At 38.7% G+C, this 11,535-nt stretch overlaps 1 protein-coding gene across 1 annotated transcript; it reads left to right on the top strand.

The window, feature by feature from the left end:
* The first annotated feature begins 386 nt into the window (after window positions 1–386).
* Window positions 387–6,537, top strand: MRPL42 (mitochondrial ribosomal protein L42). The gene is made up of 5 exons (XM_009079874.1): window positions 387–549; window positions 2,326–2,389; window positions 3,586–3,670; window positions 4,998–5,161; window positions 6,405–6,537. The coding sequence occupies exons 1-5, from the start codon at window positions 468–470 to the stop codon at window positions 6,448–6,450; spliced, it is 441 nt and encodes a 146-aa protein (XP_009078122.1). The 5' UTR covers window positions 387–467; the 3' UTR covers window positions 6,451–6,537.
* Window positions 6,538–11,535: the final 4,998 nt, after the last annotated feature.

Genomic DNA, 11,535 nt, shown 5'->3' with positions numbered 1-11,535 from the left:
TTATTTTTAAGTACTTCTGTTTTTATACTGGGTGATGATATTTACATTGTGAACAGGAAAAGCATGTGTCAGGAATAATTCTATGGAGTGTGCAAAAGGGAGGATGCAAATTTTAGGTGGGTGAGTACCAGTAGAAAAACCTGTGAGAAGACCCAAGCATGGAAGCTTTTTGTTTAAAGTTAATGATGTACCTTCAAAGACTACCTCTTGGTAAATAAAATCTTGTACTACTCTTGACTATTAAGGAGACCAGGTACCAGTATCTTAAATACTAAGGACTTCTAGACAGTTGACAAATAATGAAGAATAAACTGCACACACTTTATTTATCCTTAAGTTATTCAATGTTTTGTATCCTGAACAGTTACAAAACCGGTTTCTTTCAGAGGGCATTCTGCAGAGGAGAAGGATATGATGTCTCTTTGAGTTCCATCTTATCCAGGAGTGGTTTCCTCTCTGCTGTCAGCATGGCAGTGTCACTTAGAACTGCCTGGTCCAGCCTCTTGTGGATGCGTTCAGCAGCAGCCTGTAAACAGGCCTCACTGCAGAGTAAGTAGTGATGCATTGTACAAATCCTATACTAAAACCTGTTCCTTGAGAACCTCTTTCCTGTACTGTTTAAAGTAATGGAAACATAGAATTGATATTTGTATTTGAACAGAATCAAGTCTGATAGTCTGTGCTCTCTGCTAGTAATTGAAGGATTTGTTGGGGTTTTTTTTGTTTTCAAGCTTTATGGTCCACATATGATAGTCCTCTAATTTATTAATCAGCTTGTAAATACCACACCTCTTACCACTGATTGTCATTGAAGGTTTGAATTTCTTTTTTTCAGACTTAGAGACAGTGCTGAGGAAAGGCTACAGTAAAGTCTCATTATTTAGCAGAGAACAAGTGATAATAGGCACTATTGTTCCTTAGATTTTTTTGCCCATGTTTTAGATGTCAGTAAAAAGATGTAGGAGAGATAGTAAATGTGGTAGAAAAGACTAATTGAGAAAATATAATGGGCATGTTACATTTTAGAGGTTAGTGGGCAAGGACAGGAAAGAAATCTTAGGAAGAAAGACAAACTATTTGCAGTAAGAGTTTACCAGAACTTAGCTTCTTAATAACTAAGAATGGTTTAATTAAAAGAACTGAAGCATGGAAGTGCTAACAGAAATTCTGAATTTAAGAATTCTACATCTTAAAGATTTCTGAGATGAAAATAGCTACACAAAAGCTTCTTCTTGGTTCTTTCAGCTTTCCCAGTCTTGACATAGTGAATGCTCTCGCCCTCCACTATGAACAGCCAAGAAGAACACTATTTGTATTAAAACTAAAGGTAGTCTACATCAAATAATGTCAGCAAAAAGTTAAAACTTTTTTGTGACTTACTTGAAAACAGAAGGCTCAGAATGTGTGAAAACTTGGTTCTTGTGATCATAATTCTGTTCTTAAAGTGTAGTGGTAAAAGAAACTTCACTGGACTCAGAAATTTCCATGTGGATTTGTGTCAGGCTCCAGCAATAAAGCAAGGGATTTCACAGCAGCTACAGGCACCTCCCAGGCCCGTCTTAGGCATGCACTGTTGTGGAAGGCAAGATGCCCATAGTATGATTCCTGACTGTTACTGTTTAACACCTTACTTTAGGTTTGCAGTTGGACACTATGATCTTAAAAGTCTTTTCCAACCTAAATGATTCTATGATTCTATAAAAATGGGAATCAAACCATGGGAAAGGGCCTTTGGGTGGTCTGTGATCCAAGCTCCTGCTCAAAGCAGGGTCAGCTCTGCAGTCACATCAGGTCACTCAGGGCTTGCTGGGTCTTTGAAATCTCCGAGGACATAGACTGCACAGACCTGCCTGAGTCCCAGTCCCACTGGTTGAATGTCCTCATGAGGAAAACATTTGTCTGCTTACCCAGTCAGAGCCCCTCATCCAGATTTTTATAATAAATATTGCTATGAATGAAATTATGATCCTCCCTGTGAGTCATAAGGTAATGTTCATTGCGTATATAGAGAATGCTCTCTAATGGTGAAATCTGTAGGTATTTTGTTCACACTGTCATTTTTCTTAGGAAAACAATACAACTGGAAAGATACATATAGGTCATAGTTACTTGGATACTGTATCTTTTTGATTGCACTAGAAATCTGTGAAGTCCAGCTGACGTCTCTTTAGACAGTATTTGGGCTTTGTTCATCTGAGTATGATTATAGTCCCTGATTAAGATTTGAAACAGAATGAAATTTGAAAATGTAAACATTCCTAAATTGGGCACAGCTCTGCTTGGTTTTACATCAGTGTTCTCTGTTTAAGTTTGGTTTTTTTGCAGATGGTGCTGTGTATCATGCTTGTCATAAATCTACATACTCGATTCTCCCTGAAGACTACAATTGGTATGTAAATGTGCTTTATGTGTGGCCTTTCTTTTGTAATGTTTATTCTAGGGCTACTTTCTCTGTCATGAAGTTGTCACGTAATGGTATCAAGTATGTCTTCTGCCAGCACTGGATATGTGTAGTAATTTTAGCTAAAGTGCTGTTTACGATAGTAATGATTGTGAAGGTAATATTTCAAAAAATAAGTGTAATGAAAAATCATGCAGGACTCATTCTAAACATGCTACCCATGGAGCTGGTGGAGTCACTGGAAGTGTTTAAGAAGCATCTGGATCTGACAATGGTGAATATAATTTAGGGGTTAGAGCAGAGTAGCAGGATAGTGGTTAGACTTGATGGTCTTAGAGGTCTCCTCCAGCCTTGATGATTCTATGTTGTTGACCCCAGTACCTCTGTAGTTTTGTTTGTGGAAGAGCAAAAGTAGCTTGGAGTAGTCATTTCCATTGATGCTTGTTGTTCACATAAAGTCCAGGTATTTTTGTGCTGCTGCATGAGAAACTTGTGTAGAAATGGGAAAAGAGGATGCAAATATAGTGAGAAACACAGAATCCATGTCATGCAAGGGTTTAGGAAGCTTAATGTATCATGGAGAGGGGAAGGAAGGTGAGAAAAGTCATATTCCCACAAGGAAACTCTCAGTGGGATTTCTTGTTCATCATTGTTTACCAAATATAAAAGTTGGAACCCCAAACAGTTTTGTTTCCTGTTTTTCAATCATAGGTGCCATACTTCTTGCAAAGGCATAGAATCATAGAATTAATCAAGTTGGAAAAGACCTCCAAGATCATCAAGTACAACCCTGCCATGGTTACTAGACCATGGCACTAAGTGCCACATCCAGTCTTGAAAACCTCCAGGGATGGTGAATCCACCTGTTGTCCTAGAGATCATTATCCCCATCTAGTTAGAGTTTTATATGCAACTATCCAAATTGTTAACGATTTTTTTTTCCAACCCATATTTCCAGCTATTTTTTAATACTTTCTTTTAGCCCTTTTTTCCCTCTCCATCCAAAAAGAAAGATGAAGATGACTGGGGGAAACAAAGAAATGGAAGTTCAGATCAAGTATTTGTGACCCTTATTTTATAGAAGATTATAAAGGATTCATAAATGCAGGATCACATCCAGTTTTCGTTGGGACTTGGGCTGCTCAGATTTCTGAAAATGATAAGAGTTTGTTTTGTTTTTATAGCAAAGTGGAACTTGCAGTGACATCAGATTTGAAGACCATTGTCTGCTACCACCCTTCGCTTGAGATTCCTTATGAGCATACAGAAGTATGACACAATGCACACATTTATATTTCTGACTCGTCAAGGCATTTAGTTGTCCACAGATTTGAGTCTTTAGGGCATCTTTTTAAATTTAAAATACTGAGGTACTTTTTAGTATGTGATCAGCACGTCTGTGAAGTAAGTGAATAATGAATATAGCCGTTGCCATGGGAAGGACCTTTCTCTTAGGTGAATTGAGGGAAAGTTGCAGAGCAAAAAAAGCTCAGGTATCACAGCATATAGTCACTCAAATAGTATTAAATGAGGCACTAAAATACTTGTGCACTACAAAGGAAACTTTTGAGTGTATTACTGAGAGAAAACTAGTGTCTGTCTATGAGTGTAATACTCAGAGAGGCTGTTTGGAATGCAGGTTATAGTTCACACATCCCACTGTGTGCAGATGCCTCAGTCTGGGCAAGAGGATATGAAGAAATGGTGCTGATGCTCTTTTCAACTTGAACCTTAAATTCCATTCAGCACTCTGAGTTCATAAAAGCCACAGAAAAGCTTTAAATATTGACTTTTATCTATCAGTAGTACTTTCAATGTGTTCTTTATGCTAACAAAAGTAAGTCTAATATTGTAGTTTAACATTTAGATAAACTTTTCTAATATACACTTTTTGTTTCAATTTTCAGATCTCATGTGCTAGTAAAATACTGCAGATTGTAGCTATGTTGCTGATGTACCCAATGTGGCAATTTCTCTCTGTGAAACTTAAAACAATTTGGCACTCTTTTCCTGCCAGTTACATATTGGTGTTTTAAAATTTATCAGTTGCACATGTCTCAGGGAAAACAAGTGTGAAAAACTAAAAGAGGGAAAAATATTTGTAATACTGCTAGTAGTTAGGCTTCCAGTTGAAAAGCATCTTGGTCTAAGCAGATACATAAACATTTAGAAGTGATGTTCTCCTTAAAGGTACACATCATCTAACAGCTTTTTAGCAATGATGATTGTCACTGTGAATCAAGTTCTAAATAGGAATGATATGAATACTTTTGTGTTAGTAGAACTGAAGCTTATGATTCAGCTAGTGAATTGTAAGAATGAGATTAGCAATAGTGATGACAAGAATGCTGATTTTAGGGGTAGGTAATGAGCTGCAGCACCTGGGCTAATTAGATATTTCTAGGCATCTGCTCCACAGTGCTGTGGCAGGCAGGGGCAATAAACAGCCTGTACAGTTACAGGCATTCTTCTGTATTCCTTTGGTTTCAGCTATACAAGGCATTACAGTTTGCTCTTATGTAGCTTGGCTTTTTGACTGTCTAAAACAAAAAAAAATAGGAGAAAAATGACATATATATACACTGCTGTTTTATAGCCCATTCCACGCCCAGATCCAGTGAATAATAAAGAAGAAAACCTTGACCAAGTTTTAAAATCCAGATTGAGTGAAAAAGAGCTGAAGAACAGTAAAGGTCCTACAATTGAAGAGCTCAGCAAAATGTTTTACACAACAAAACATCGCTGGTATCCCGTGGGACAGTAAGTATTTTCTTTTTAATGTTTGTTCCTTTTGGAGGTAAAGGGAAATACAGAAAGAATTTAATGACCAGATTCAACCTAGGATAAGTCATGTGGACTCTCACATAGAATTTTAAATGCAGTGTTGTGTAAATAGAAGGATCTGTTAAATTCTTAACGGTGCCCCTTTGGTAGCCTTTGCTGCTGCTTTTTTTTGTAAGATGTGTCACTGAGTAGACATTTCTCATACCAGTTAACTACTGGCTCGAATGATTAAAGTTGTGTAACAGAGTCTAGTACGTAAAATACTCTCAATGGGCATAACCAAATGCAGCTTGGAAACATGCACTGTCTATTCCTTAACAGCTCTTCAGAAAGAAATATCAATGGGGTAATTCTCAGACTTAATAAGTAGGAGTAGAGTAGAGGAGTAGAGGTTTCTCATTTGAAATGGTGAAAAGTGCACCCTGGTGTGCCTCGTATTCAGAAATCGAAGAGGAGCAGAGGTGCAAATTTATGACTGAGCTTAAAGAGGAACTGTGTACATTCAAATATAGTAATGGAAACAAACAGCATTCCGGTTTGTGTAGCTCCCTTCCAGTCCATGTTACTGCATCTTTTGGTAGCTGCTAATCTGATAGCCACGGAGATGTGATACAGACAAATTTTGTTGTTGTCCACAGAAAGCTTTTCAATTATTGTGCTTTGGGAATAGATATAAGGAATGGAACAGTAGGACTTTTATGGCAAAAGGGGAGGTGTTCCTGTAATGAGGATCAAACAGGATTTATCTTGTTTTAGGGTGCATAATTAAGAGGAAAGTATGGATCATTTTTGGTTGCGAAGAATTTGGTTTTTAGTTTGTCTGCAAATTATTACACTCTCTAAGGTACAGTCTGCACAACTCCTTTCAACATCAGCTCTCTTTGTTCTATAGCAATCGTTCTAGCCAAAAGGAAAGCTGACCATGTAATAAAATTAACTTGACACAAAGGATTAAGAATATAGAGCAGCCTTTGTGCCTATTCAGCTGTAGAACTGATTGAATTATTGCGTGCTTGTAGCAGATGTAGCAATAGAAATGAGTAGTGTTATGTAACTCCACAAACAACAGAGATGACATCTAATGAGTGGCAATGGGTTGTGCTCCTGTATCTTGTGTTTTGCTTACTTGTATAACCTCAGATCTGTCACTGGGGGCAGAAATATCAGGAAAATCAGACTATCCACAGCTTGCATTCATTGCAGCCTTCATTTCTTCTAGGTATCACAGAAGACGCAGGAATCCTAATCCTCCTAAAGACCGATAATTAAGACAACTTCTTGTTCATCACCACTTTGCTGTTAATCTTTATTGGAAATAAAAAGTCCAGAAAGTGAGATGTTTGGCTATAACAAAATATGCTTAACTGAATTTGTCTGTTATTTCCTACTTCAGCTGGTTGACAGGAAACCAGTGGAATGGCACTGATGAAACAGAGTGAGTGAAGGCAGCTGTGCATGCCTGATCAGGGAATGGGCTGGTCCGAGGGCAGGATGGAACAGGTGATGGAGTGCTCTGGTTAGACTCAGGCAGAGGCTCATCATTGGGAAAGTGAATCCACACAAGTCTTGTGTCAAAATGGGAAGTCTAGAACTGGACACATTAGGGTCTTTAGAAGTGTAGTAACTGCAAGGCAGGTGAGCTCAAACACTGAGGTATTGATGAAATAGTCGTTATGAAAAATATTATGTGAGGTATTTATGAAAACAAATAGTTCTGCTTCTTCTATTACACTTGTAAGGTAGCTGATTCCATGTTCAATTCCTACATCACCCAAGTGATTCTATTTAAGGCTATTGTTATGTACTGAAAACTGTCCAACTTGGTTAAATTTTAGCATCCAAGACCCTTCTAAATCGCTCACCATTCCCAAACACCTGAGAACTTCTGTGTGCATTTATGGTTCATGTGGGTTTTTGTTTGTTTAATCCCACCCCAGCTACTGCTCAGTGAGGATGCTGTGTTCATATATGTATCAAAGTAGCTATATTATAGCTAATAATAGCTAATACATGAGCTAATATGTAGCTCAGTAGAAGAAGACTTCTTTGCTTAGCAAGGTAATCACTGAAGACTCCTAGCCTTTTGTAGCTTGCCTGGGAGGAAGGATTGATCCTTTATTTTATAAAATGCTTTAAATTGAAGAAATCTGTTTCAATTCTTCTTAATCGCTTTAGCATTTTGTAGTGTTCAAATGTTTCTGCTCTTGTGATATTCTGTGTCTTCTAGAATTTTTTTCCCTTAGGAAAAAGAGGTTCTTTACTCCAAATTACAGTTTTAGGCATCAGCCTTCTGATAGAAGTGCCTCTGCAGAGATCCCAGTGGCTTCATAAAGAGCCTCAGAAAATAATTGCCTGATATACATCATACATTGTTGTTGTATTTGCTTTCCAAAACAACTTGGATAACCTAGGAAGGTTTTTGTTCCTTCTGTTAGTCTAGTGTCATTTTGTCAGCATGTGTTACCTACAGATTTTGCTAGAAGTTGAGTATCATATAAAATCTCTAATCCTGGTCGTGGTTAGTTTCTAAAGTTATTACTAAATAACCTTCTTGTCCTTGAATATCCTTTTTTTGTGAAACAAGCAATGTTGGATGTGTGTAAAAAGACTGCCTTTGAATACTTCTGGAGAGTTTTATGTACAGCTAGTTGAAGTATTGTTGTGGTTTAACCCCAGGCAGCAGCCAAGAACCACAGAGCCACTCACACACTCCCCACCCATGGGATAGGGGAGAGAATTGGAAGGGTAAAAGCTACAAAAACTCATTGACTGAGATAAAGACACTTTAATAGAGAAAGCAAAAGCTGCACACACAAGCTAAGCAAAACAAGGAATTAATTCACTGCTTCCCCCAGACAGAAGGTGTTCAGCCATCTCCAGGAGAGCAGGGCCCATCACGCGTAACGGTTCCTTGGGAAGACAAACCCCATCACTCCAGATGTGCCCCTTTCCTCCTTCTTCCTCCCACCTTATATACTGAGCATGATGTCATATGGTGTGGAATATCCCTTTGGTCAGTTTGGGTCACCTGTCCCAGCTGTGTCCCAATCTCCCATGCATCCCCAACTTCCTTGCCAGTGTGGCAGTACGGAAAGCAGCAAAGCCTTGGCTCTGTGTAAGCTCTGCTCAGCAATAAAAAACATCTCTGCATTATCAGCCCTGTGCCCTGCACAAATCCTAAACATAGCCCCATACTAGCCACTGTGAGAAAGTTAACTCCACTTCAGCCCAAACCAGCGCAAGTATTTATCTTGGTACTGTTTCTACAAAAAAAGCATTTTAAAATCTGAGTGCCTGGTGGCTGTTAATGGTTTATCATGGCAGAGCATGAATTAATTTTGCTTATTCACTCAGTTGAGCTTGTAAGATATCTGAGTCCATGCTAAAGCCAACATCAGCCACGTGATTTTGGCTCCACATTAACAATGTGTTCTCCCATGATGCTGACCTTGCTGTGGTGCAGGACTGTCTGTGGTGTGTAGGTGAAGGAAGGCTGCTCCGCTCTGCTGCTTCAGTCACACCGATGTGATCCTGCAGTTTATGCCTAAGACACAACTTTTACAATAGCTTGTAGTAATTCGCAGTACACATTTTAGTATTCTCATCGATTCATGGTGCCTGGTACTGACCCTGACCCACAAGTGAGCTTGCACCTTGGGTAGTGTTTTGTTATGTTCCACTGTATAAAACTGAGCCCCCTTTATTTTGGGAAAGTTAAAACCTAATTTGTCACTATTTTACTTCACTCCAGTGTAAGAAAATAATATCCTTGGACTAATTTGAACTTTAAATTATTTTCCCCAATTCTTCTCCAATACTTTTGCTTATTGCTGCCTAATACTACTAAGACATTTTGCTTTCAGAAACCTTCTGTTATGACATTTGCCTGTTGTTGCCTGTCTAACTGTCTTTATGATCAAACATCCACAGTCACAGTAGAAATGTTGGATTTCTCAATTTCTCCCAAACATGTTTGGATGCTTTTCAGGCATTTTGAGAGCTAAAAATCAATGATGTGTTGGACTGCTGTCTTCAAAGTACTTCCTGTTCTGACCAGTCACTGCAAACCGAGTCTAAGACACATTTACTATCTGTACCCTCTGCCATTTCCTTAGTAATTCCTAACACTGATAGTTTAAAATATTTCCCTGCATTGTGCTGCCACTTTCAATCTTTCTGTGTTTTCTTCTTCTAAATCTTTTTCCTGGGTCATCTGAAGTGTCACCTAATTAAAATCCTACTCTCACAGTAATTCCAAGCTATCTTCTTGATTTTCTAGACCTCAAACAGCTCCATAAAACTGCCTATGTTTCTCTTCACTTGAAATCTTGGAATTCAAATCTATCCACTTGATTCTTGTCCCACTTCTATGCAAAAGAAAATCCATTTAAAAGTTAGCTTGGGATTTCTATTTTCTGTTTTTCTTTGTCACTGAAAACTTTAGTTGCCAAAAAATTCACGATGTTAAATCTGCTCTGGCACTTTGTATCCAATTTTAGCCATTTGCTTTGTATCTAGGAGTTATTTAGTGTTCCAGACTCTATTAGGCTCATTGCTGTGGATAGTGTACAGTTGGGTACATCTTACTGATTAATTTGGGGGTTTTAAATGTCTCCCCTAAAAGTCTCCTCAGGCTTTGCTGGCCTGCATGCCATTAGAAAACATCAGTCAAGTCTCAAAACTTTTGTACTTAATTCAGACCTTTTAAATAGCAGTTCAATTTACCTCGATGTCCTAGTGAAAAGAACTCTTTACAGTCCTAGCTGGCCCCGAATGCAAAAAGGAAGATGCTTTTAAACCAGGTTTTTGCCTTTCCTGTGCGCGGGTGACGCTTCCCGCAATTCCCGGTGCCACCGCCAGGAGGCAGCGGCGCGCAGGGAGCGCTGGCTCTGCCTGAGCCTGGAGGGAGGACCAGATTTAACCCTGGGAGCGATTGATTGTTAGCCCTTCTTGCGTTAAACTTGCAAGTACTTCAGGAAAAGGAGCTTCTAGCAGGTCCAAAAGTGGCTGGATTAAAGGGGTCAAAGGGCTTGCCTGTTTGCTTTGACTTTTGTAAGGTGTCTGAGAGATGTGTGTTCATGCTTGAACAAAAAAAAAGCTCCACCCTCCTGGTTTGGGAAAAACTGAGTCGACAGAGGAGCAGTAATGGGACCCAGCAGCCAAACACACCCATATGACAAGTGCCATGTCTTTATACTTCAGTTCCTCATGATCACAATGGAGGCAGCAGTTACCCACCAATCCATCCACCCGCCCACCCATCCCTCCCTTCCCACCCCTCCAGACAGAAAGTTCTCATCTGTTGCTGCTGTAATGGGTCTGAACTTCATCTGTCATGTCCAAATTCTGCTGTACCACAATAAATCATTGTGACAGGTCCATTATAAGTCACAGTACTGAGTGCTGTTTAAAGCCAGCACTGCATTTCTCAGTTACTCAAGTCTTTATGGATCTTAGCAGCTGCTCTGCTGTAATTTCTCATGCTCATTCCATCCTCAAAAACAATGGAGAGATTAAATAGATGTAGACTGCATTCCTCATCTGTAATAGAGACTGTATATTTTATTTTAATGCCACAATATAGTATAATTGACCTAAAGCAAGCTCACTAGTCACCAGAATAAAGAGACAAACTGTGTACCTAAAATACATAAAAGTTGGATTTATCTCCAAGTCTGAGACAGCTAGTAATTAGACATCTAAGCCCGAGTTAGTCTTTGTAGACTCCTTTTAGTCAATTGGCACAGAAAAAGTACCTACACAAGGCAGTTGATCTTGTTTTAATGTTTTATTGTCTAGAATATGTTACACAATTGTTCTCTGGAGGTGCATTTTCCTCTGTGAAGGGAAGATGAAATTCAGATGCCTGTATAGGGGCAAATGAAAGCAGTCTTACCTTTCTCTTCTTTTCCTTTATTTAAGGAAACATCTATGTGAAAGGAAAATACTCCTCCAAAAATTCAGATAAAATAATTTTTGCTGTTTCTACTAGCCTTCAATAGCATGTAGTCCATATATAGGAACTCTTGGGTTTCTATATTGAGTAATTCACACACATTTCATGTGTAATTTTGAGTAAATTGTGTATAGGATTTTAACCTCACATCCTTATATTTAATCAACCCTCCAATGCTGAAAGATAATAATTAAGCTGGGTTTTTTCCCTTTGTTTCACTCAGTGTGTAGTCACAGGAGAAATAACATAGTTACTTATTTTATGTACCTTTGTAGCACCTCTTCTAATGAGCTCCTGATTCAACTGTTACCTCTAGGTTCTTCTAGGAAAACGAACACAAGTGATGATTTTCTGGGCATTTTGCACAGAATTATCTGAAAATGTAAATACAATT

This window comes from Acanthisitta chloris, unplaced genomic scaffold (assembly GCF_000695815.1).
Source record: "Acanthisitta chloris isolate BGI_N310 unplaced genomic scaffold, ASM69581v1 scaffold23218, whole genome shotgun sequence".
NCBI classification, from domain to species: domain Eukaryota; kingdom Metazoa; phylum Chordata; class Aves; order Passeriformes; family Acanthisittidae; genus Acanthisitta; species Acanthisitta chloris.
This window is presented reverse-complemented; position numbering and strand designations above follow the sequence as displayed.